A 27,450-nucleotide genomic window follows, 5' to 3' on the forward strand; every position below is an offset into this window, starting at 1 on the left:
CCACTCTCCAGTACTTTTGTTTCTGTCTTTTATCTGGTGCCCTTTCTCAAGCGAGAGACTTGTGAGGAAATTTTCTTATTCTTCTGTTATAAGATTCGATGTGGGATCGATACTCCGTTTTTGTCGTAAATTGTTTCGACTACTTTGTCAAAATCAGCAATGTTCCTGTTTATTGATGTTTACCAATAAAAAACAGATTCAAAGTTTTGTCCCTGCTACCGCAGGTGCAGCAGCTATCATCCGATCTATCAAATACAAGGATTGGGTAAAAATATAAACAGCGCGAGAAACGCATAGTTGAACACAAATGAGATTTCTAACCAAACCTCCAGTTGGCGCTGTTGTATTTGATCTCGAACGGCACCTGCGAAGTGTCCTCAATACGTTTCAAGTGCGAGTCTTGGTCAGAACTGTGTTCTATGCAGTTGTGGGTGCATAATGTCGGAGCTAAGTGAATTCGAAGATGGAGGAACTTTTTATGTTGTTATGGTGGGTACTTTCCTACCAAAAGGTAACTGTACTGTTCGGTGTTCAGGAGCCAGCATATTGAAGATTCATATGACATACAGTGAAACCGGAAAACGTATCCACTAACTCACGACTTGGATGTTGACAGACGGTCACTGAAAAGGATTGTGACGAAAAATAAGAACACGATACATGCAAAAGTCACTTCAGAACTGAATGTCGCGCTTGCGAACGCAGCACCAAAATAACACGAATGGAGCTGCAGGAGCAGGGAACTGGACGGCGAAGTAGAATTCCAAAACCACTCATCACTGATGCAAATGCCATACGAACTAACATAGTCCTTGTACTTCGTACCTCGCAGGTATTGAACGAAAAGTATCAGAAGCCTGACATTCGTTAAATAGGAATTTTTCCAGGGACCGATCGCATTGGGGCAACGGCCTTGCCGCAGTAGATACGCCGGTTCCCGTGAGATCACCGAAGTTATGCGCTGTCGGGCGTGGTCGGCACTTGGATGGGTGACCATCCAGGCCGCCATGCGCTGTTGCCCTTGTTCGGGGTGCACTCAACCTCGTGATGCCAATTGAGGAGCTACTCGACCGAATAGTAGCGGCTTCGGTCAAGAATACCATCATAATAGCAACCGGGAGAGCGGTGTGCTGACCGGATCCTCCACTGAGGATGACACGGCGGCCGGATGGTCCCGGTAGGCCACTCGTGTGCTGACGACGGAGTGAGTGCGATCGCATTGAGTAACTTGCCCCGTCAAGTTCAGTCCAAGCAGTGAGTTAATAGAAACACGGGTGGGGGCTTCTTAATGCAGTCTCAATGATAGGGAGGTGTCATTACGTCAAAAATCCCACCCCGACGCTCACAATGACGTGCCGATGCCCCGACCGCTGGGGATATCCATCGACCCTTGTGCTTCTATCCCAAATAGCACCTGGCGTGCTGATTGTCTGGAGATATGCGCCAAAGCCATAAAACCTCGACTAAGCAGCAATGGAAGAATGTCGTTTGGTGGGATGGGTCTTGTTGCACTGTTTTAAACTTCTGGCCAAGTTTACGTCTCAAGACTGAAATGTGGCGGGGACAGTGATACTTCGGGCAGCTATATCGTGGCATTCTAGGGCCGCGTGGTTGCTATGCAACGACGCATTAATGCTAAGGATTGTGTGACCACTTTGGCTGATAAGGTCCATCCCTTTGTGGAGTGTTTGTTCCCCAATGGTGATGCTGAGTTCCAAGACGACAACGCCCCTGTCCACGCAGCTCGCATTCTCCAGGACTCGTTTTGTGAGGACCAGGATGAACTGTCGCCTCTGCCCTGGTCACTACAGTCACCAGATCTCAATATTATCGAGCCTCTGTGGTCTATTTTGGAGAGAAGGGCGCATGATCGGTATCTACCTCCATTATCGTTACCTAAACTTGCCATTATTTTGCAGAAACGCTGAATGAGATTCCTTTGCAAACCTCACAGGACGAGTATTTATGTATTCCGAGACGCCTGGTAGCGGTTTCCAATGCCAACGCTTTTCGTTTATCGTATTAGACATGGTAATCTGTCGTGTTTGTGGTGAGTCCATGTTTTCGTCCAATCACTTTAAACCACAATACAAAGTATAGCTGTCGTCCACCCAGTAAAATGTATCGCCATATGAAGTATAGCTGTCTAGCACCCAGTCAAAGATATCACTGTACAAAGTATATCTGTCCTGTACCTGATCAGACATATCACAGAAAAGGTACAGCTGGCGAGCACTTAATGATACACATCGGCATTTAAGGTGTAGTTGCCCTGTATTCAATCAAATAATTCACCAAACAAGGAATGGCTGTCATGCTCCCAATCAAACTCACCACTCTACGAAGTGAAGCTGTTGTGAAACTTGTAAGTCCGAAAATGCAAGTAAAGTACCTCCTGCACCAGCCAGAATTTTTCACCCTTTATATCCGTTGATAACTTGTACTGTACTAATTCTGAACCTGTAAGTTTTATTACAGAAACTACGGGCTGTTCAAAAAGTCTCTCCGCAGTGCCGTATGATTGTTAGCCGCGCATGCCATATGATAGTTCGCCTACCTGGTTTACTTCCCTTCAAGTGGACTCTCCCAGTGTTCCACTGCTTCGTTCATCTCAGCCAGCGTCAGTAGTATCGTTAGTGTGTGTCGTTACGTGTTGACGTGAACGTTTAAGTTCAGTTCCTTTGTTCGTTTGTTTCGTTTTTGTCACTGTTAACATGCTGACCATTGAAGAATGCGTGTTTTTAGTTGAACAAGTGTTCAAAGCTGGCGGTAAATACACAGTTTCAGTTCGTCAGACATTTAATTCAGTTTTCTTGGAGACAACACTCCCACATCGCGATACTGTGCGACATTTGATTAAGAAATTTCGAAGTTCGGGTTCAGTAACAGATGCACCGAGAAGTGGTCGTCCTAGCGTTTTGTCAGAGGATAAACTACTCAATATTTCCGATAAAATGTCCACGAGCCGGAACAAGTCAGTAAGAAAACTCGCCCAGGAAATCGATGTTAGTGTCGAAACGGCCCACACAGCTGTAAGGAAAAAATTAGAACTTTTCCCATACAAAGTGACAGTCACGCAAGAACTGAAAAATACTGATCATGGCAAGAGACTGCATTATTGTCAATGGTTCAAAAATTTCGTTCAACAAAATAGAAGGGATATTCTTAATGAAACGTTTTTCACTGATGTGGCGTGGTTTCATTTATCTGGGTACATGAACTTGCAAAACTCACGCATGTGGAATACAGCAAATCAATTGTGTGTTCTCGAGGAGCCACTTCATTCTGTGAAAATAGGAGTTAAGATTCCAATTTCTAGACGTCATATTGTGGGTACTATATTTTAAAACGAAACAATAAACGCACTACGATACTGCAGTGATATCCTGTACCCATTCATAGGAGAACACGTGTTAAATGAAATACTGAACGGTTATTTTCAACAAGATGGTGCAACCACGCATACAGCTCGCGTTTCGATGTCACTGCTTGATGATGTTTTTGGTGATCGCATAATTTCACAGGAACTTTGGCCTCCACAATCGCCTAACCTAACACGACCTGAATTTTTCTTCTGGGGTGCAGCTAAAGCAACTGTCTATAAAAACCGTCCAAAATGCGTCGATGAATTGAAAACATCAATATCCACTTTCACTGCTTCTGTTACAGAAGAAATGTTACAGCTTGTGTTTGGAAACATGATTAGACGAATTGAATTGTATATTCAACAACATGAGGGGGGGGGGGGGACACTTTCAACACTTAATGTGCAAATTTGTAAGTAAAAATGAATATTCAATAGATTTGTAACTTGTATTTCACTGAGTTTCATTTCGGTATAATCACTGCGGCATACAGCACGCGCGGCTAACAATCATACGGCACTGCGGAGAGGCTTTTTGAACACCCCGTATATTGAATATGTAATGGTGTATTGGTTTGTGAATGTATGTAACTGATTGTAATTATAGTGTAAATATTGTAAATTTCTCGGTAATAGCCAAGGCGGCTGCATACTTCGTCGTCCGCACATCTACAACATCGTAAGACTATTAAGTGACAAAGTATAACTAATGTTGTAGAGGCGTTACCCAGTGGCATTTATTGCACAATTTTCGACTAAATCTCATGAGTAATAACCTACAATAGTTTAAACTTGTAGGGAACTTATGTTGTCGAAGTCCTCAGACACTATTGCCAAGCAGGGTCCTTTTCCTTTCAATACAATTACCGAATGTCGTAAAAATATGAAAATTGATTTACTGCTTACTGCCAATTTCGTTTCTTTGCTAATGACCAGTTTCAATCCTAATTTTGCTCTGTCAGTAACTGTTCATTCGTGTATACCATGACATAAGCGTAACTAATTTACAATTCTGAGCGAGACCGCTACGGTCGCAGGTTCGAATCCTGCCTCGGGCATGGATGTTTGTGATGTCCTTAGGTTAGTTAGGTTTAGGTAGTTCTAAGTTCTAGGGGACTAATGACCTCAGCAGTTGAGTCCCATAGTGCTCAGAGCCATTTTTGAACAATTCTGAGTATTAACTTTAATCACTTTAGGTAACGTAAAATTTCGGTGGCAAAACTATTAACTGAATATACAACACAAATTAAGAGTGCGCAATTTCATTTATTCTGTATTTAGCATATATATAGGGAGAGAGTGACTTCTAGTGTCTTAGTATGTATTTTCTTGTTGTTACATTAAAATTAAAATCCGTTCCTCATTTCCTTAAAGTAAATTCAATTCAATCTTTCAATAATCAAAACTAAATTGCTTGTCTTTTTCTAAATTTTGCATTTCTTTACGCTGAGGTTACTGAAAGTAATTTTTTATGTAAAAGATTTTAAATTACAGGTTCAAATGGTTCAAATGGCTCTGAGCACTATGGGACTTAACATCTGTGGTCATCAGTCCCCTAGAACTTAGAACTACTTAAACCTAACTAACCTAAGGACATCACAAACATCCGTGCCCGAGGCAGGATTCGAACCTGCGACCGTAGCGGTCAGGCGGTTCCCGACTGAAGCGCCTATAAACGCACGGCCACGCCGGCCGGCTTAAATTACAGGCAGTCATTTATTTAACCAGAAACTTTATTTAACTTTATTTTCGAAATTTAGTATTGCAGAATAAGTAACTGTAAAGTCAGTGTTCTCGTGAAGTGTTGAGGAAAAGCGTGACAATCTTCTGTTGCCACGGCAGTGATTATTTTCTTAATTTTCTTTACTATTATCTTTCTTAGGCCTCGGATATTTATTGCCCTAGTTAGCTGGCGACCGTTTCAATATCCCTTTATCATAGTCAGTATTTATTGTATTAGTATTTTTTGAACAAAAAATATTACGTGGTACCCTTTCCCCCCTGCGTTGGTCGTGAGCGACGTTGGAAATTAATTAGTGGCAACCGATACAAATGAGTTTCATGTTTGCACCTGTTACTGTCCTTCAAAGTAGTCACCAGCGATGGGTAGAACTCGTTGCCAGTGATGTGGAAGGCTTAGTATACCGTTAGCAGAGCCTGTTCTGTTGATGGTGCGAATGGAGCGGTCTACTGCCTGTCGAATCTCTGGAACAGTTCTGAAGCGAATGCCACGAAGTGGTCTCTTCATCTTCGGAATCAAATAAAAGTCACAAGAACTTGAGTCCGGGGGTATGGTGGATGGTACAGTACTTCCCAGTCCCATCGACCGAACAGAGCAGCCACAGCATGCGCTGTATGCGCCCACGCATTGTCGTGCAAAATGATGGATTGGTTGCGCAGAAAGCGTCGGCGCTTCTTTCGCAAAGCTGGTCACAGGTGATGCTCCAAAAACGAACAGTAATACTGTGCATTGACGGTCTGCCGTGGAGGAACGTAGTGCGTTAGGATAACACCATCACAGACGTACACGAGAGTCACCATAAATTTCACCATATTGGGGCTCTCACGCAGTTTCGACTTTCGCGGCGACCCATTATGACGCCGTTCGTTGGATTGGCGTTTCAGTTTTGGCTTCTTGGCATTCGCTTCAGAACTGTTCCAGAGATTCGACAGGCGGTAGACTGCTCCACTTGCACCATCAACAGAACAGGCTCTGCTAACGGTATACTACGGCTTTCACATCGCTTGCAATGGGTTCTATACAACGCTGGTGACTGATTTGAAGGACAGTAACAGATGCAAACATGTATTTCTTTTGTACCCGTTGTGAATAAATAGTTGCAATTCTTTAAGTTCCAACCCTAGTATTATAAGTTATTAGATTAGACTCAGAATAGAGTCTTTCTCCAGAAAGGTCTGTTGTACAATTCCCTCCTATTAAGCGGTATTATTTTAGTACGGTAACGATAGCCTTAATCACTGTAAAACTTCATTAGGCGATCACGCAATGCAACAGACTGATGAAATGAAATGTGACTGGGGCCTCACGTCGGGTAGACCGTTCACCGGGTGCAAGTCTTTCTATTTGAAGCCACTTCGGCGACTTCTGCGTCGATGGAGCTTAAATGATGATGAGGAGGACAACACAATACCCAGTCCCTGAGCGGAGGAAATCTCCGACCCAGCCGGGAATCGAACCCGGGCTCTTAGGATTGACATTCTGTCTCGCTGACCACTCAGACACCGGGGGCGGACAACAGGCTGATTACGAAGGGGGAGGCTATAAACTAATCATACTTTCTACCATATTTGGCGTAACTGTTGTGCTCTCAAAAATGTCACCTTAAGAAGTGAATCTGTCGCGCACCCAATCAAAGACATCACCATACAAAGTATAGCAGTCCAGCACCGTATCGGACATGTTGCCAAGCCTCGTATCTGATAGGACATGTGTGAAACAAGTGATGGCTGTCAACTGTCCATTGCAACATATGACTCCACGAGATGTAGTTGTCATGCACCCTGTCAAACACATCGCAATGCGAGGTAGAGCTGACGTGAACCCAATCAACCGTACGACTGTAGAAAGCCTACCTGTCGAGCACGCGACCAGTCACACGACCGCAGCTGCCGAGCACCTTACAGTATAACGCACGCGGCCGCCACCTCTGGGCTGCCCGCAGAGCCTGGGCGCGGTGCTGCGCTTCGGCTACGCGATGGTGGCGCTGTCGCTGGTGCTGATGGTGTGGGCGTCGCTGGCGGGCGCCCGCGAGTCCGGCGCCGCCCACCACCACCACTACTCGGCGCCCGCGGCCGCCCACTCGTACCCGCCCTGCTACTTCAACCCGCTGTGCTCGTGCTCCAAGGCCGTGCCCGACCTGGGCATCGTCGCCTGCCGCGGCGTGCCCCTGCCCAGGGTGCCGCCGCCGCTCAACGCCTCCAAGCTCTTCACGCTGCACCTCAGCCGCAACGGGCTGCGCGGCCTCGAGCCCTACTTCCTGCAGGGCACAGGTGAGTCCCCTTCTCTAACCGATCTCTTCTGTTTCCTCTTGCAGCTCAACCACACTAACCTAGGTAGATTGGAGCTCAACATTCTGCATCGCACTGGACAGTTCCCACCAGAACTCTATTCCCTCTTCCAATCACTGTTGTTCTTTGTGATACTTTTACATCTATATCTACATTTATACTCCGCAAGCCACCCAACGGTGTGTGGCGGAGGGCACTTTACGTGCCACTGTCATTACCTCCCTTTCCTGTTCCAGTCGCATACGGTTCGCGGGAAGAACGCCTGCCGGAAAGCCTCCGTGCGCGCTCGAATCTCTCTAATTTTTACATTCGTGATCTCCTCGGGAGGTATAAGTAGGGGAAAGCAATATTTTCGATACCTCATCCAGAAACGCACCCTCTCGAAACCTGGACAGCAAGCTACACCGCGATGCCTCTCTTGCAGAGTCTGCCACTTCAGATTGTTAAACATCTCCGTAACGCTGTCACGCTTACCAAATAACCCTGTGAGGAAACGCGCCGCTCTTCTTTGGATCTTCTCTATCTCATCTGTCAACCCGTCCTGCTACGGATCCCACACTGATGAGCAATACTCAAGCATAGGTCGAACGAGTGTTTTGTAAGCCACCTTCTTTGTTGATGGACTACATTTTCTAAGGACTCTCCCAATGAATCTCAACGTGTCACCCGCCTTACCAACAATTAATTTTATATGATCATTCCACTTCAAATCGATGCGTACGCATACTCCCACATATTTTACAGAAGTAACTGCTACCAGTGTTTGTTCCGCTATCATATAATCATACAATAAAGGATCCTTCTTTCTATGTATTCGCAATACATTACATTTGTCTATGTTAAGGGTCAGTTGCCACCCCCTGCACCAAGTGCCTATCCGCTGCAGATCTTCCTGCATTTCGCTGCAATTTTCTAATGCTGCAACTTCTCTGTATACTACAACATCATCCGCGGAAAGCCGCATGGAACTTCCGACACTATCTACTAGGTGAAAAGCAATGGTCCCATAACACTCCCCTGGGGCACGCCAGAGGTTAGTTTAGTGTCTGTAGACGTCTCTCCATTGAGAACAACATCCTGTGTTCTGTTTGCTAAAAACTCTTCAATCCAGCCATACATCTGGTCTGATATTCCGTAGGCTCTTACTTTGTTTATCAGGTGACAGTGTGGAACTGTATCCAACGCCTTCCGGAACTCAAGGAAAATGGCATCTACCTGCGAGCTTGTATCTAATATTTTCTGGGTCTCATAAACATATAAAGCGAGTTGGGTCTCACACGATCGCTGTTTCCGGAATCCATGTTGATTCCTACAGAGTAGATTCTGGGTTTCCAAAAACGACATGATACGCGAGCAAAAAACATGTTCTAATATTCTACAACAGATCGATGTCAGAGATATAGGCCTATAGTTTTGCGCATTTGCTCGACGACCCTTCTTGAAGACTGGAACTACCTGTGCTCTTTTCCAATCATTTGGAACCTTCCGTTCCTCTAGAGACTTGCGGTACACGGTCGTTAGAAGGGGGGCAAGTTCTTTCGCGTACTCTGTGTAGAATCGAACTGGTATCCCGTCAGGTCCAGTGGACTTTCCTCTGTTGAGTTATTTCAGTTGCTTTTCTATTACTTGGACACTTATTTCGATGTCAGCCATTTTTTCGTTCGTGCGAGGATTTAGAGAAGGAACTGCGGTGCCGTCTTCCTCTGTTCACCCCCACCCCCTTCCGCCCCATCTCTACCCACATGGTGGTGGAGACTGTCCTTTACCATACCTACAGTCCCCCTCTACCACAGCTGCACTGACCTGATTGCCTGGAGCCCTGCTTGGCACTGGTGAATCACCGATCTCTATTTGCTCTTCCAATAACAGCTGTGGTTTATGAGGCCCTGTTCACCCTGCACCTCAGCCTGCGTGGTGGAGCCCTACCTCCTGCAGGACAGTGCTGTGTTTGCAGACAACCTCCTCTATTCGCTCTAACAATCACTGTTGATGTTTATGGTTCCCTTATTCAACTTCAATACAAACGTCTCAATAATGAGATCGACAGGAAGTGCAAAATGGCTAAGCAGGGATGGCTAGAGGACAAATGTAAGGATGTAGAGGCCTATCTCACTATGGGTAAGATAGATACTGCCTACAGGAAATTTAAAGAGACCTTTGGAGAAAGAAGACCCACTACTATGAATATCATGAGCTCAGATGGAAATCCAGTTCTAAGCAAAGAAGGGAAACCAGAAAGGTGCAAGGAGTATATAGAGGGTCTATACAAGGGCGATGTCCTTGAGGACAATATTATGGAAATGCAAGAGGATGTAGATGAAGTTGAAATGAGAGATATGATACTGCGTGAAGAGTTTGACAGAGCACTGAAAGACCTCAGTAGAAACAAGGCCCCGGGAGTAGACAACATTCCATTAGAACTACTGACGGCCTTGGGAGAGCCAGTGCTGACGAAACTCTATCATCTGGTGAGCAAGATGTATGAGACAGGCGAAATACCTTCAGACTTCAAGAAGAATGTAATAATTCCAATCCCAAAGAAAGCAGGTGTTGACAGATGTGAAAATTACCGAACAATCAGTTTAATAAGTCACAGCTGCAAAATACTAACACGAATTCTTTACAGACGAGTGGAAAACCTGGTAGAAGCCGACCTCGGGGAAGATCATTTTGGATTCCGTAGAAATGTTGGGACACGTGAGGCAATACTGACCCTACGGCTTATCTTGGAAGCTAGATTAAGAAAAGGCAAACCTACGTTTATAGCATTTGTAGCCTTGGAGAAAGCTTTTGACAATGTTGACTGGAATAATCTCTTTCAAATTCTGAAGGTGGCAGGGGTAAAATACAGGGAGCGAAAGGCTATATACAATTTGTACAGAAACCAGATGGCAGTTATAAGAGTCGAGGGGCATGAAAGGGAAGGAGTGGTTGGGAAGGGAGTGAGACAGGGTTGTACCCTCTCCCCGATGTTATTCAATCTGTATATTGAGCAAGCAGTAAAGGAAACAAGAGAAAAATTCGGAGTAGGTATTAAAATCCATGGAGATGAAATAAAAACTTTAAGGTTCGCTGATGATATTGTAATTCTGTCAAGGACTTGGAAGAGCAGTTGAACGGAATGGACAGTGTCTTGAAAGGAGGATATAAGGTGAACATCAACAAAAGCAAATCGAGGATAATGGAATGTAGTTGAATTAAATCTGGTGATGCTGTTTGAATTAGATTAGGAAATGAGACGCTTAAAGTAGTAAAGGAGTTTTGCTATTTGGGGAGCAAAATAACTGATGATGGTCGAAGTAGAGAGGATATAAAATGTAGACTGGCAATGGCAAGGAAAGCGTTTCTGAAGAAGAGAAATTTGTTAACATTCTGTATTGATTTAAGTGTCAGGAAGTCATTTCTGAAAGTATTCATATGGAGTGTAGCCATGTATGGAAGTGAAACATGGACGATAAATAGTTTGGACAAGAAGAGAATAGAAGCTTTCGAAATGTGGTGCTACAGAAGAATGCTGAAGATTATATGGGTAGATCATAGAACTAATGAGGAGGTATTGAACAGAATTGGGAGAAGAGTAATTTGTGGCACAACTTGACTAGAAGAAGGGATCAGTTGGTTGGGCATATTCTGATAAATGGAGGGATCACAAATTTAGTATTGGAGGGAAGCGTAGAGGGTAAAAATCGTAGAGGGAGACCAAGAGATGAATACACTAAACAGATTCAGAAGGATGTAGGCTGCAGTAGGTAGTGGGAGATGAAGAAGCTTGCACAGGATAGATTATCATGGAGAGCTGCATCAGACCAGACTACAACAACAACATTCAATCTCCACAATGAGCGGCACGGGGTCGAATCCTACCTGCTGCAGGGCAGAGGTGAGACTCCGTCCAACCTTTCTGTTTGCTCTTCCAATCATTGCAGTGCTTTATGAGACATCTATTCATCTTCCATCTCAGCAGAAACTGCTTGCATGCGTTGAATATCTATGTCCTGAAAGGCCATACGTCTGTTAAGACTCCACCCAAGCTTCGCCCTTTGTTCTTGCAACAACTGTTGTGATGTATAATAAACCTCTTCATCTGCAACCTCAGGAGAAACGGCCTGTGTGGACTGAAGCCCTATGTAATATGAGGCATTTGTGTGGCTCCACACAACCTTTATATTTTCTCTTGAAATCACTGTTGTGCTTCATGATACCTTCCTCCATCCTTCATCCTACACCTTATTCGCAGTGACATGTGCAGGCTGGAGTCCTACTTCCTACAGTGTGTTGGTGAGTCCCTACCCTTCCTTCACTCTCTGATCTTCCTATCGTTTTTGTGCTTTTTGTCACATCTCTTCGCCCTCCACCTCACGGTTCCAGGAAAACTGGTTCAAAAACTTGTTCAGTTCCTTTATTTTGGTTAAGTTGCGTGGCTTTCTCTCTTTTAATCATCCTTGTCTCTAACACATATGGTGCAGGCCCCTAAGACCTAAGGCAACCTGGTCCAGAAACGAACGAGTCGAAAGTTGTAAGCGATAATCGTTCTGACATCCGTGACTGTGGAATATATGTACTGGCACTGTTGTTGCTAAGACTATATGGGAGGCAACTTTCAGAGGTGGTGGTATGGACCAAAACAAGAAAAAATTGAGCACTATACATGGGCTCTAAAACGCATAGCTTAAGAGCTCTGAGCACTTGTTCAATAGAGGAGGTGTGTTTCGCAGTAGCGAATAAGTGCTCATAACTCCTCAGATATCCATTTTAGAGCCCATGTTTACTGGAAATATTTTTTGTTTTTTGTTTTGCTCCACATGCCCACTTCTGGAAGTTATCTACGCTACAATCTCAGCAACAGCAGTACCGATACATTTATTCCCCTGTCAAAGGCATCAGAACGATTCTAGCTTATAACTTTCGACTCTTTCGTTTCCAGATCAGGGTTCCTGAACCCAAGCTCATGCAGTTATCCTTCTTCATTATCCATGAAAGTTTCTAAAATCATCACGGAAACATACTGTATATACACGTACACATACAGGCATAGCCGCCTAAAACTTCGACCCTCTGTAGCGTCGTTGGATGACCTTTCTGGCCATGGATCCGCATCCTCATTTTGTTCCTCAAGACATGTTCTACATCCCCTCGATGCTTGTTGGCGTAATGCTAAAACACCCTGTAGATCTTTCTGTTATTATGCGATAAGTTGTGAAAGTTTTCTTGTCTACATGATCATCATAATCTGTAAAAATTCACGTATGTTAATTGTTATATTTTATGAAAATGTACTGTTAACCTTTGCACGGAGTTGACAAACGTTATGAGATAGAGATCTGCACATATACAGATGGCGGTAGTACGGCTTACACAAGGAACAATATTCACGAATACACACTTCATTTTGGCGTATTATACTCTCACAGTTTTAAACTAAAGGGAGCCGCTTTCACCTACCAAAGTTAACACTTTCCTGCAACGCAACGATGAGGGCACAGAAACCAACAAAACGAGAAAGTCCGCAGAAATACAGAGTAATGCTGCACTAGGGAATCATCTCACATAAATTAGCGAGGTTATTTAAGAACAAGGGGATTAAAATTGCATTCAGAACAGACGATTCAAACTGGAGGAGAAACTAAAGTGTAGGACTGGCACAGGGGAGTTTGGATGGCGAAGGTGGGAGCTTATGTAAATAATGTGTCAGGATTGCAGAATAAGGACGTGTGGCAAAAGGGTAGAAACTTTAATAAGGAGAGAGGCTCACCGGCAGTGACGAAGCATCTCGTAACATCACAGACAGCATGAGAGCATGAGGAAATTGCACTTTGAGGATAAGGGGTGGTTTTTGTCAGGAATGCTTCAGCATCTTAATGAGAAAACAGAAGTGTCGACGGGCCACTTTAGCAATGTCCTGCTTGGGAAGTATTCATCAACTTATTCGAATTAGCGGCGTTGGGTCCAGTGTTTTCTGTTGATCATTTCAGACGGATACACTCGTTGCAACACAGGTGTGCTATTGATTTTCGGAATATACTAGGACAGGACTTTTGATGTCCATAGATTTCACGATAGTGAGTAGCACCGTTGGGGGCTGTGACATATGCGTTGCAGGAAAGTACTAGTTTTGGTAAGTGAAAGCACCTGCCTTTAGTTTAAAACTATACCTTGATACTATAACATGCCAAAATGAGACGTGATATTGAAAGTTTTGTATTTCACATTGCATTTGCATGTTTCCTGCTACATTTTGGTTATAAATAATGGGAAAGAATGTGTAGGATATGTTATAATGTGTTGTGGTCTTCAATCCAGAGACTGGTTTGATGCAGCTCTCCATGCTACCCTGTCCTGTGCAAGCTTCTTCATCTCCAAGTATCTAGTGCAAGCTACATCCTTCTGAATCTGCTTAGTGTATTCATCTCTTGTTCTCCCTCTACGGTTTTTACCCTCCACGCTGCCCTCCAATACTAAATTGGTGATCCCTTGATACCTCAGAACATGTCCTACCAACCGATCCCTTCTTCTAGTCAAGATGTGCCACAAATTCCATTTCTCCCCAATTCTATTCAGTACCTCCTCATTAGTTGCGTGATCGATCCATCTAATCATGTTATAATAAAGGACGATATAAATATTTTTATACGATTGTGAGTACGTATAGTATTGCGATTTATTGATTGGGTTCCATGTTTTATAGCAACCGATAATGATAGACCGTAGTGCCGAAACATGTGATAAAAATATCACACATTTCACTACTGGTGGTGCAATATTCTCAGTAGTTTTCCACATCACACTAGGTGAATATCGGGCTGGTCCCCACGTTCCGCCTCAGTTATATCACTCGCAGACATCTGAATACGCTCGCACTATTCCATGGATTACACTAGACGCAGACAGCTGGGGTACACTAATCCGTCCCAGGGGGTACAAGGTGACGACGGGAAGGGCATCTGGCCAACCCTTAAAATTAACCTTGCCAAATCCGTTCTAACCATGCCGACCCTGCGAAACCGCGGGGTAAGGCACCAGCAAAAGAAAGAAGAAAGAAAGGCGTAATATTCTCAGTACCGGTTCATGAGACAGTTTTACGATGGCTTGAGATACAACCTGTCAGTTGTTGTTTATGCAATACCTCTGGCCGGTGAGACGACGATTTCCTTTGAAACTGGGTCCACAGTCGTTAAGCATCACTGGACTCACTTTTAAGGGAAACAAACTGTATATTATCGAGCAGTAATATGCGGGGCGGGCTGGTATACGACTGGTGCTGTGCTTGCAGGTCTGTACGGGCTGGAGATCACCCACAACGCGCTGGCGGAGATCCCGGACGAGGCGTTCATGGGCCTGGAGCGGTCCATGTGGGAGCTGGACCTCAGTGACAACGAGCTGACGGCGGTCCCCAGCCGCGCCCTCAGGCACCTGCAGAAGCTGCGCAGGCTGGACCTCTCTGGTGAGTCCGCTCACCATATGGCGGTGCTTCAGGGAACAACTAGGAAGCTGGAGACAGTTCCAGCCATTCAATAAGAACAACGTAAGCGGGGGACAGAAATCTCACATTGTGTTCCACAAGATTCAGTCTTAGGTCCAGTATTGTTTCACAAATGCAGAGACTTCACAGGTCCAATTAAAACCTCCTTCGAACAGCAGCAAGTAGTTCTTAACACTACGAACATAGTATTTTGATGATTTCGTTTACAAGCAATATAGGTATTACCTGACTGGACAAAAAATTAGTCAACCCTAGAGAAGTCACTACTCGCATCATTTAATACTGCATAATACCGCCTCTAAACTTGATAACCGCCTGGATTCGGTCAGGAACTGAGTCCACAAGGTTTTGCAAGCACGTCGCACCCAGGTTAAGGCAGACTGGGAAAAAGAGCTCATTGCGAGAAAATGAAAGAGTTTTGGAGAAGAAAGAAGGAAACGAGAAATAAAAGCTTAGCTTGACGTGGTTTTTTGTTAATGGTTAAATGCAATAACAGTAATTTGTTTTATGTAACTTCCAAGAAATTAGAATTCAGAGAAACACATAATTTAAAAAGGATTATTCCGAAAATGTAAAAGTACAGTTGTCGTCATGAGTTAATAACTGTAGCGGCAAAATAATATCACAACTTTGACATCGTGATAATTTACATAACATAAGGTCGACATGTGTTCTCATCATTATCAACATTTCTCTAGGGGGGGGGGGAGGGGAGGGGGACGATACGAAGTAGCCCTCGCCAGTTTGATTCATATTGTCAGGACGTCAGAACACGATTACGGCTTCAACGCATAGAAACAGGAAACCGCAACTCTCAACTGTTTGCGGGAAAACAGAGTAGGAAAGACTGCCATCTCTGCATAAGGGTTAGTTCTCACTAAAGTGAGGTATCGCAGGATGTGGGTACTGCGATGTTTGCGTACGTCTGGTTAAGGTTATCCACTTATACGCGCTCATCTGGAGATAGAATGGGTCGAAGTCGAACGAAAGTGTAAGGGCAGAGGGAGAAAAGTATCAAGGCAAGAGCCAAGGGAAAAAAACGTCGGGTAGTAAGAGCAGTAGCGGATGTCTCGCTGACTGCGATAGGACATGCAAGCGTAGGCTTTGTTAGTAGTGGCTATCATGCATGTCGATACCTTTCAAGTTGTGCGGTGCTGTTACTTGGCGGCTGACGCTTGGTGCCGGTGTTGATCTCTTGGTTAGCGTCAGCATACCTGTAACAGGTTCACAAAATGGCTCTGAGCACTATGGGACTTAACTTCTGAGGTAATCAGTCCCCTAGAACTTAGAACTACTTAAACCTAACTAACCTAAGGACATCCACACATTCATGCCAGATGCAGGATTCGAAACTGCTACCGTAGCGGTCGCGCGGTTCCAGACTGTAGCGCCTAGAACCGCTCGGCCACTCCGGCCGAAGTAACAGGTTCGCCACTGTTTTGTGTCCGATAGGTCAAATATCGGATGCACAGCGTAGGGCGGTGTTGGCGATTTGTTTGTGTGTCAGTGGGAGAGGTCATCAGTTTCCCTGTTGTAGCCTGTTGGTCGGCTTTAGTAGCAGCTGGTATTTCCAGTCAACGTTGCGGATATGCAGGGGCTTGCCGACGTTTGTTGGTTATTGGTGTATGTTAGCTTGTCATAGTGGGTTATGCCCTAGCTAGTAGTGTCTTGGGCCGCTTATGCTTCCACCTATGGTTGTGATCATAGTTTCCCAGAGTAAGAATGTAATGACTGTTTGAGTGTCTCGAGTTCCTGTATAGTCGTGTGGCGTGTTTTTTGAATACTTTCTTGAGGGTTTCAAGGCTGTATTCTTTGCGAAGATCCACGGTGCGTGTGCAGCGTGGAGCGTTGGTAGTGATGCATAGCACTTTGTTCCGTATGATCTGCAGGCGTGAAGGAGCTGCATATCCCGTGCGGGGTAGCCGCGTGGTCTAGGGCGCCTTGTCATGGTCCGCGCGACTCTCCCCGTCGGAGGTTCGAGTCCTCCCTCGGGCATGCGTGGGTGTGTTGTCCTTAGTGTAAGTTAGTTTTAAGTCAGATTACACGGTGCGTGAGCTTAGGGACCGATGGCCTCAGCAGTTTGGTCGCATAAGACCTTACCACAAATTTCCAATATCTGCATATCCCCAGAAGGGAGCTGCGCACTTCATCGGAGATCTAATCAGTGTCATGTATATGGACGTCGACACCACCCTGCTATTCATTGTGCTTTCCCTGTTGAGCGTTTGGTAGAGTTGTTTGAGCCTCGCGTGCGCTCTGTTGGCTACGTATTCGATGTGGTCCCCCCATGTAAGATTCCGGTCCAGCCAGACACCGAGATATCTGACTTTCTCTCGGAAATGTATTGGGCGTGTATGTAGCCGAGCGAGCAAGCGTTTGTTTTCAGAGGCGTGTGGTCTTTGGATCGTATCTCGCTGCTGGTGTGTTTTTCCATTCCCACGTAATTGTAACAATAGATTTATTATGAATGTACAAATTATCAGCTTCTAAAGAATGATTTGCAGTTTTCGTAATCTTTGTTCCCAAAAATGGATAAAAATTTTTTATCGTCAGGTGGTTGGAAATAAGGGCACCCAAGCGCTTTCGGTCAAACAAGTATAACATTTTATTTACATAACTGTATCTACGTTTGTAGTTCAAATGGCTCTGAGCACTATGGGACTTAACATATGAGGTCATCAGTCCCCTAGAACTTAGAACTACTTAAACCTAACTAACCTAAGGACATCAGACACATCCATGCCCGAATCAGGATTCGAACCTGCGACCGTAGCGGCGACGCGGGTCCAGACTGAAGCGCCTACAACCGCTCGGCCACACCGGCCGGCTACGTTTGTGGCAAATGTAATGTATACTCATACAGCACTGAACGAATCAGAATGATACTGATCGTAGAAACTAGGGAAACAATAATTATGGGAAAGCGTGAAATAAAAAGCCGGCCGCTGTGGCCAAGCTGTTCTAGGCACTTCTGTCGGGAACCGCGCTGGTGCTACGGACGCAGGTTCGAATCCTGCCGGGCGTGGATGTGAGTGATATCCTTATGTTAGTTAGGTTTAAGTAGTTCAAAGTCTAGGGGACTGATGACCTCAGAAGTTAAGTCCCATAGTGCTCAGAACCATTTTTGAGGGAACCTGGGATCGGAGAAATCAGCTTAACGAGATATGGAACTAAACTGGTCTACCGCTTTGTCTAGCATTACTATTTTCTAGGTTATTTACAACTAACATGCGTACAAGTCTACGTACTGTGATGTTTATTTACATGTACATTCTTTATTTCCTGCAAGGAAACAAGGAGGACGAGCCTGATTACCAGGAAGTCATGGTGCATGTTTTGTTTACTTTAGCTGTTCATAAGGTGGCTCTTTTGTATCGTATTTACATTTTCCCATGACAGAACGTGCTATGAATCAACGACAGACCCATTTATTATTCAGTTCTATTCAGAGACGAACAGTGCAATACGATGGAGCAGTACCGGTACAGTATTTCCTTGTAGCTCGATTGGAAGGGGAGGTCCTACTCCGTGGCCTTCGCGGCCTCCTGACCCCTTGATTATTTCCTGTGAGCGTATCTAAAGTCACTTGTGTATGAGACCCCAGTGAATGCGGAGATGGAATTAGTAGCCAAAATTGTAGCTGCATGTGATGTGATTCGAAGCACACCTGGGATATTTGTCAGGGTGGGTCAGAATCTAATTCGCAGATGTCATGCTTGCATTGAGGTTGATGAGATTCACTTTCAGCACATTTTGTAAGATTCAGTACAAATGGTACGTTCATTGTGTCAGTCATGGCATTTCCAGTTACCTGTAAATCAAAAAGTACACAGTAATGTGATTTTATTCCTATTATCTGCTTAAGCTACTCCGACCCCTGGTTCCCTCCCTCAAATCGTTCAGTGGAGCATCGTCTGTGTCCTGTTAAATTTTTGCACGCTCTTACGGAAACACCTTGCATACAGGCTGATTCAGCTGCCCCTATCGCTGTCGTTTTCTTCTACGTGCGATGTTATATATGGCCTTCAAAAACCAGGTGCGGGATTTTAATACTCTGTTGCCCTCTACGGGCAAACTATTAGTCCTACAGAAAAAATGAGCAGGACCTTTCTGTAGGAAATATACATTACTGGACATTAAAATTGCTACACCACGAAGATGACGTGCTACAGACACTAAATTTAACCGACAGGAAGAAGATGCTGTGATATGCAAATGATTAGATTTTCAGAGCATTCACACAGGGTTGGCGCCGACACCTACAACGTGCTGACATGAGGAAAGTTTCCAACCGATTTCTCATACACAAACAGCAGTTGACCGGCGTTGCCTGGTGAAACGTTGTTGTGATGCCTCGTGTAAGGAGGAGAAATACGTACCACCACGTTTCCGACTTTGATAAAGGTCGAATTGTAGCCCATCGCGATTGCGGTTTATCGTATCGCGACATTGCTGCTCGCGTTGGTCGAGATCCAATGACTGTTAGCAGAATACGGAATCGGTGGGTTCAGGAGGGTAATACGGAACGCCGTGCTGGATCCCAACGGCCTCGTATCACTGGCAGTCGAGATGACAGGCATCTTATCCGCATGACTGTAACGGATCGTGCAGCCACGTCTCGATCCCTCAGTCAACAGATGGGGACGTTCGCAGGACAGCAACCATCTGCACGAACAGTTCGACGACGTTTCCCGCAGCATGGACTATCAGCTAGGAGACCATGGCTGCGGTTATCCTTGACGCTGCATCACAGACAGGAGCCCCTGCGATGGTGTACTCAACGACGAACCAGGGCGCACGAATGGCAAAACGTCATTTTTTCGGACGAATTCAGGTTCTGTTTACAGCATCATGATGGTCGCATCCGTGTTTGGCGACATCGCGGTGAACGCACATTGGAAGCGTCTATTCGTCATCGCCATACTAGCGTATCACCCGGCGTGATGGTATGGGGTGTCATTGGTTACACGTCTCGGTCACCTCTTGTTCGGATTGACGGCACTTTGAACAACATTTCAGAAGTGCTACCACCCGTGGCTCTACCCTTCATTCGATCCCTGCTAAACCCTACATTTCAGCAGGATGATGCACGACCGCATGTTGCAGGTCCTGTAGGGGCATTTCTGGATACAGAAAATGTTCGACTGCTGCCGTGGCCAGCACATCCTTCAGATCTCTCACCAATTAAAACGTCTGGTCAATGGTGGCCGAGCAACTGGCTCGTCACAATACGCCAGTCAATACTCTTGATGAACTGTGGTATCGTGTTCAAGCTGCATGGGCAGCTGTACCTGTACACGCCATCCAAGCTCTGTTTGACTCAATGGCCAGGCGTATCAAGGCCGTTATTACAGAGAGACGTGGTTGTTCTGAGTATTGATTTCTCAGGATCTATGCACCCAAATTGCGAGAAAATGTAATCACATGTCAGTTCTAGTATAATATACAGTATTTGTCCAATGAGTACCCTTTTATCATCTGCATTTCTTCTTGGTGTAGCAATTTTAATGGCCAGCAGTGTAATATAGCTAAATTTTGTACTGGGATATGGTTTCGTGGGTGGCCAGTGTTTCCAATGTATTTAAGAAAAACGCACAGAAGTGAAAATCAGACGCACCTCCACCCCCATATTCATCTCTCACCTATGCTGTTTGTGGCATTCCCTCCTACCACAGTACAAAAAATTCCGACTACACGAATTGTTCCCGATATTCGACGTTTTTTGGTCTGTGTTGACTGGGATATTATGCCACCAGCAAAATCAGCTTTTTCGTCAATGTTATTAATTTAAACGTGGCAGTGAGGTTAATGAAAGAAAAACGATTTTTTGTAAATGCTACGCTAGAACTAATTGCGCTGACACTTCGATTAAAACTTATCCCTTACAAGCAGAGTAGTTTCGTAGTTAGGCCTGACAAATACAATGATGTAACTGTTTAGTTGGTGCTGGTAAAATTCACAAAACTGTTAGGTAAAATTGACACAAACTTCAATTTCAAGATTTGTAAATGGTCGAATAAGCCGGCGGCGTAATAAGGCTAGTCAATGAAGACGAAGAAAGGTCGAATGTGGGAAATAATTCTGGCAATTCCAAACTTTTGTTCATTGGTAGGAGGGAGTGTCACGAACAACATACTACAAATCCTGACTGGTGAGTGATGAGGGAGGTTTTTTTCCAAAGGTGTGAGCCCCTCCACGCTCGCACAAGCATGGTGACCAACTCAAAAGGTCTACTGTCACCTCTGCATTGTTAGTATTTAGAATCGAGGAGATCGCAGGAGCGAGGAACTGCGATGGCGATGTTATCCGCATGTCTGGATAAGGTTACCCATTAATACGGGCGCATCTGATAGATAGAAGTGGTCGAAAAAGCTCGACAGGATCAAGCTTGAGAGAAGAGCGGTTTGAAGGGCAGAGGGAAAATGTGCCAAGGCAAGTGCCAAGGGGGAAAAACCTTTGCGACAGTGTTAGGGTGGGTAGTAAGGGCAGTAGCGGTTTCTTGCTATCTGCGACAGATCGTGCAAGGTAAGGTTATGTTGGCGGTTGGGTATCATGCATCAGTACCATAGAGGCAATGCCAGATTGTCATGGAATGATCAGTCCTGTCGAGGAGGTGAGCGCTGGGCCGACGATGTCTCCTGGGCCAGCTGCTGCTGCTATAACATAGCCATGTCGTTGTAGGTTTGTCAGTTCGATGGTCCTCGAAGGAACTGGCAGTGTGATATGTGTTGGGTGTTTCTTTGTGAGTCGTGTATGGCTTCCTTGCGATTGCCAGTTCTCATGGCAGAGGCTCAGCTAGCAAGCTAGTCAGTGGCTAATGTGGAGGGGCTCGCCTCATTGTGTCGTTTGCGAAATTACCATAGGTGGTTAGTCCCTAAGGTGTGTCTTTGGGCGCTTGTATTTCCATCTATGGTTGTGATCGTAGTTGCGCAGTTGTAGGATGTGAGGATTGTTCGAGTGACTTGATTTCTTGTACAGTCGTGTGGCGAGATTTTTGAATACCTCCTGGAGAGTCCCCAGTTGGCATTCTCGGTGAAGGTCCGCTGTCCGTGTGTATCGGGGAGCATTGCTTATGATACGTAACACCTTGTTCTGTATTTTCTGGAGGCGGTCCAGATGTGTGGACGCTGCGTGTCCCCAGCCAGGAGCTGCGTATGTCATCAGTGGTCTAATCAGTGTCATGTACAATGTCGTAGACACCCTCCTATTCAGGGGATGCAAGTGCATTTGGAAGCTAATTCTGAACATTTTTCTCGAATAACACTGAAACCAGCGTCACCAGCGAAGACTTATGCTAGTACACAAATTAACTACGGTAAATTTCCTACAAAAAAGTCCCGTTCATTTTTCTGTAGCACTAATAGTTTGATAATAGCAAACGAGAAAATATGGAAATCTCGCATGTGGACGGATGTGGAATTGCGGGTTACATAAAACGAGAGTGGTAGGGGCAGCTGAATCATCCCGTATACATACCTACATACACATATACAAACGTACGTACGTATATCCACTTTTATAATATGTGTGGATTTGTCACAAATCACAGATTTGTCATATTTATTCTAGTACATTGTAGCGTGTGGTTGAGCAAGCTTGTAATTAACATTAAAAAAAACAATCCTAGGTTGCGCAGTGCTCTTTATTGGTTCAAAAACAACGCTTTTCGCACGGTTGCGGCATTAGTATCTTTCCGGAAGTACAATGGAAAATGGACGTAATAAATAACCGGACGTGGTCCTTTCCTGATATACTATACTCAAAAGTGAAAACCAAAAAACGGAAATATAAGGACGTAAAGGATAGGAAAGCACGTGTAGAGTATTTTATAATTATCGCCAAAAAGCATTCGTCAGAAAGCTTGAAATACCTGGTAAACGAAACGTGTGCGTTTGGAACATGATTGAAATTACGTTACTAACAGCAGTCAGAAAACAAATGTTATCAATAGGAATGGCATATGAACGTTTATTTTAACTCGCCGCTTTGCACTGTACTGAACTTCTCTGATTGCGAGAATGTAAATTTCATTTAGCTGACAGAATGTAAACTGTCAATAACATTAAACCAAACCCAAACTGCGTGAATTTACGCATAACAAAAACTGAATCTGATTGATTTTAAATTGCCCCTGGTAATAAAACAAAACTGATGTAATTTGAAAATAATGGTCCCTGTGCTTAATGAATGCTATCCCTGAAACAATAAAATTTCTTACCTTTAGCTGCGCAACGATAACACGCTTCGCACTGCTCTCTGTGTGTACTCTAAATTGTGTAGTTAGCAAACAGCTATTGTGCAAGGCTGTTGCTTAGCATACATTTTAGTTAAATCGAATATGACAGACAACAACTTCTTGAGAAAAATAGTTAATCAAAAATGGCATGGATTGGGAACTGACATTGACCTGGGGTAAGTCACAATATGGCTCTAACTTTAAAAGTTGTATTTTGACTCTTTGAAAATTAATAATTCTTACAATTAACACACACAGTAAACTGATTATACATAAAAAATTAGAGTTACAAAATCATTGGATGTAAGTGCTATAAATTGCCTCGATCATCACTTATGAATATGCGCATTGCATTAGTAACAAAACACCTTTACTTCCCTTAATTATTTCCAACTTCTGTTGAGATTCCTTTTGCAGTTAGCAAACAGCACAGTATGTTGCAGATAAAGTCATTACTGTCCGTAGCGAGTAAGTATGTATGCAACACACATCAGATACAATACGTCTTTACACTTGAGAGTCCTCCATACATCACTCGATCTAAAGTTACTCTAATACATTACCCGCAATACCTTGAGTCTGCGATCGCTGTTGAGCAGCGACTCTACTACACAGTCGATACTACATTTGACGATCTCTGGTTCAATATAATATTTCATTACAAAACTTGAATTAATTTTCCCTGTGTATATACCTTTCATAACCCTGCTGCCTCCTGCTGAAGAATTTGGCAGGGTTGTTATAGCAATTGGCCATAATAACACAACGATTCTTAACATTACAAAAGTATAGGCTGATAAAAGTTTGGGAACGTAGCATAAAAGACATAATTAATAAAGAAACACAAATCTTTGTGAGCATCTGGCTCTTTAAATAGCGTAAAAGTATCACGTTAATTTGTGAAACATTTGCTTTAACCATGTAACATCTGTGACTAGGAATCATAAATATGAAATAGTCAGGTATGACAGTGCTCATGTGCACTATGAAACTTTAAAATGAAGCCTAATATATAAGAAAAACACTGTACTATGAGCAAATCGCACTTTGCAAAATATGTTGGAATGAAAACAACCTGAGTTACACAATACAGAGTTATAGAAAAACATTACAAAGTGTTGACAATCTTGTTAAGAAAGGTAGTGCTTATGTGCACTAATACGTGAGGTCAAGTTCCATTTATAACGCTCATTTCCATGGTTATGACTAATCACAGATAATGTACAAAGCACAGTGTAGCCATATCACAAGTATAAAATATAATGTAACGAGTGAAAAAGACAAGGATAAGGTCATGGTTGAAGTAAAGTTACATACGGGATGGTCTGCAAATCGAGGATACATAGACATCGGTTCATATTTCTTCATCAGAGGATTATATAGGGTGTACATTAAGTCCGAGAACACCTTCAATTATTCATTGCACAAGAACTAAACATTATACAGATGTCATACATATTGAATTTTGAAGAGAAACTCTGAAAGTTTTTTACAAACATTCGATATCCGAACCATGAGTGACCCGGCAGACGTCAATACGACAATGGAATTCTTGCCATACCCGTCCCAGCATGGCATCGTTGGCTGTGACAGTCGCTTCCCGTATTCTTTCCTGGAGCTCTGCTACATCATGTGGTAGAGGCGGTACATACACCAGATCTTTAATGTGTCCCCACAGAAAAGAGTCACACGGAGTGAGATCTAGTGATTGGAAAGGCCATTTCATGAAACAGCGGTCCCCTTCTGCAGCACTACCGATCCACCGATGCGGCAGTTCCGTGTTCAGGAACCCATTAACTTCGATGAAAATGGGGTGGAGCCCCATCCAGCTGAAAGACGAACGGAGAGTCCGACTGCATTTGAGACATCAGCCACTGCTACAACATGTCCAAGTAGAAATATCCAGTGACAGTGCTCTCGGGGAAGAAGAATGTCCCGTACAGTTTTCGACGTGACTAGGCACAAAAAACATTTACCTTTGTGGAATTTGTTGTGCCAGTGGCAAATGGCCTTCCTTGCTGGTGGCTTCTTACCGTACTTCGTTCTAAACAACCATTGAACAACTATAGCAAACTTGTTTTTGTTGAACTCCAACACACAGAAAGCTCGTTCCACATCTGAACTTGCCATGTTTTCGACTAGCGCTAACAACTGGCAAATTTCCAAACTACGCTTTGGCGGTATACACGAAAAAAAAACTTTCAGGGTTTCTCTTCAAAGTGACATATGTATGCTATCTGTACAATGTTTGGTTCTTGTGCAATAAATAATTGAAAGTGTTCCCGCACTTTATGTATACACTATATTTTTGAGTCATGTTATCCTGAATATATTTTGAACATCACTAGATACGTCAAAGTAGTGGCATTGAGCAGACTTAATGGTGGCTGTGGTAGATATGGTAACCAATGACAAGTCAGCTAATTATACACTAAGTACTGTCGTGAGAGCAATGAGTGGTGCCATTACAGCTCTCTCATTTGTAGTGTATTCTCGTCGACATAGTAAGCTAGTATATATTTATATTGTTGCAGACAAGTAAACAACTGTATGTTTCATGTCCATCTCAATGGATCAGGTAGAGAAGGACAACAGCATAAAGAGAAAATGTGACTTAAAGAGGCATTAAATGCTTTTAAGATTGCAAAGTATGACGGTAGTGGATATTAATACAAAAGAACTGGAAAAGTTCTCGTAAAACAGCCCGACGAACAAGAAATTGTGTTAACTGACTGGTAATCGCAGAACTGAAGTCTTGTGATGATTGCATCGGATGGTTAGCGAGTAAGCCGGCCGCTGTGGCCGAGCGGTTCTAGGCGTTTCAGTCTGGAACCGCGCTACCGCTACGGTCGCAGGTTCGAATCCTGTCTCGGGCATGGATGTGTGTGATGTCCTTAGGCTAGTTAGGTTTAAGTGGTTCTAAGTTCTAGGGGTCTGATGGCCTCAGCTGTTAAGTCCCATAGTGCTCAGAGCCAATTTGGTTAGCGAGTAAATACACTGATTCACCGAAGAAATTGGTATAGGCCTGCCTATTCTGATACAGAGATATGTAAACAGGCAGAATACGGCGCTGCGGTGGGCAACGGCTGTATAAGACAACAACTGTCTGGCGCAATTGTTAGATCGGTTACTGCTGCTACAGTGGCAGGTTATCAAGATTTAAGCGGGTTTGGTGTTAAACTCAGCGCACGAGCGAGGTCTCCGAGGTAGCGATGAAATGGGGATTTTCTCGTACGATCATTTCACGAGCTTACCGTTAATATCAGGAAACCGGTAAAACATCATCTCCAAAATCGCTTCGGGCGGAAAAAGATCCTGCAAGAACGGGACCAACTTGACAGAAGTGCGGCCCCCCCAAACTGCTGCAGATTTCAATGCTGGACCATCAACAAGTGTCAGCGTGCGAACCATCCAACGAAACATCTTCGATATGGGATTTTCATAGTTAAAGGCCCACCTTTGATGACTGCATAACACAAAGCTTTACACCTCGCCTGAGCCCGTCAACACGGACATTTGACTTGACGAATGGAACAATGTTGCGCGGTCAGACGAGTCTCGTTTCAAATTCTACCGAGTGGATGGACGTGTACCTCATGAATCCATGGAGCCCGCATGTCGACAAGGGGACTGTTCAAGTTGGTGGAGGCTCTGTAACGGTGTGGGACGTATCCAGCTGAAGTGACATGGGACCCCTGATACGTCTAGATACGAATGTGACAGATGACACGTACTTAAGCACCCTATTTCCATTCATGTCCATTGTGCATTCGAACGGACTTCGACAATTCCATCAGGACAATGCGACACTCCACACGTCCAGAATTGCTATAGACTGCCTCCAGCAACAATATACTGAGTTTAAACTCTTTCGCCGGCCACCAAACTCCCCAGACATGAACATTATTGAGCATATCTGGGATGCCTTGCAATGTGCTGTTCAGAGGAGACCACCACCGCGTCGTACTCTTACGGATCTATGAACAGCTCTGCCTGGAGTTCCCTCAAGCACAATTTTCAACACTAGTCGTGTCCATGCCAAGTGGCGTTGTGGCACTTCAGAATGCTCGCGGGGGCCCTACGCGATATTAGGCAGGTGTACCAGTTTCTGTGGCTCTTCAGTATACAGACACGTTTATACACTACTGGCCATTAAAATTGATACACCACGAAGATGACGTGCTACAGACGCGAAATTTAGCCGACAGGAATAAGATGCTGTGATATGCAAATGATTAGCTTTTCAGCGCATTCACACAAGGTTGGCGCCGGTGGCAACAGCTACAACGGGCTGACATGAGGAAAGTTTCCAGCCGATTTCTCATACACAAACAGCAGCTG

At 44.3% G+C, this 27,450-nt stretch overlaps 1 protein-coding gene across 1 annotated transcript in view; it reads left to right on the plus strand.

Moving 5' to 3' along the window:
* Positions 1-27,450, plus strand: part of LOC124718926 (chaoptin) — a 241,022-nt gene that overhangs the window by 76,791 nt on the left and 136,781 nt on the right. The window contains exons 2-3 of the mRNA XM_047244580.1: positions 7,048-7,375; positions 14,664-14,834. Coding sequence (XP_047100536.1) covers positions 7,048-7,375; positions 14,664-14,834 — 499 coding nt within the window. The remainder of the gene's footprint in view (positions 1-7,047; positions 7,376-14,663; positions 14,835-27,450) is intronic.

This window comes from Schistocerca piceifrons, chromosome 10, assembly GCF_021461385.2.
Source record: "Schistocerca piceifrons isolate TAMUIC-IGC-003096 chromosome 10, iqSchPice1.1, whole genome shotgun sequence".
Taxonomy (NCBI): domain Eukaryota; kingdom Metazoa; phylum Arthropoda; class Insecta; order Orthoptera; family Acrididae; genus Schistocerca; species Schistocerca piceifrons.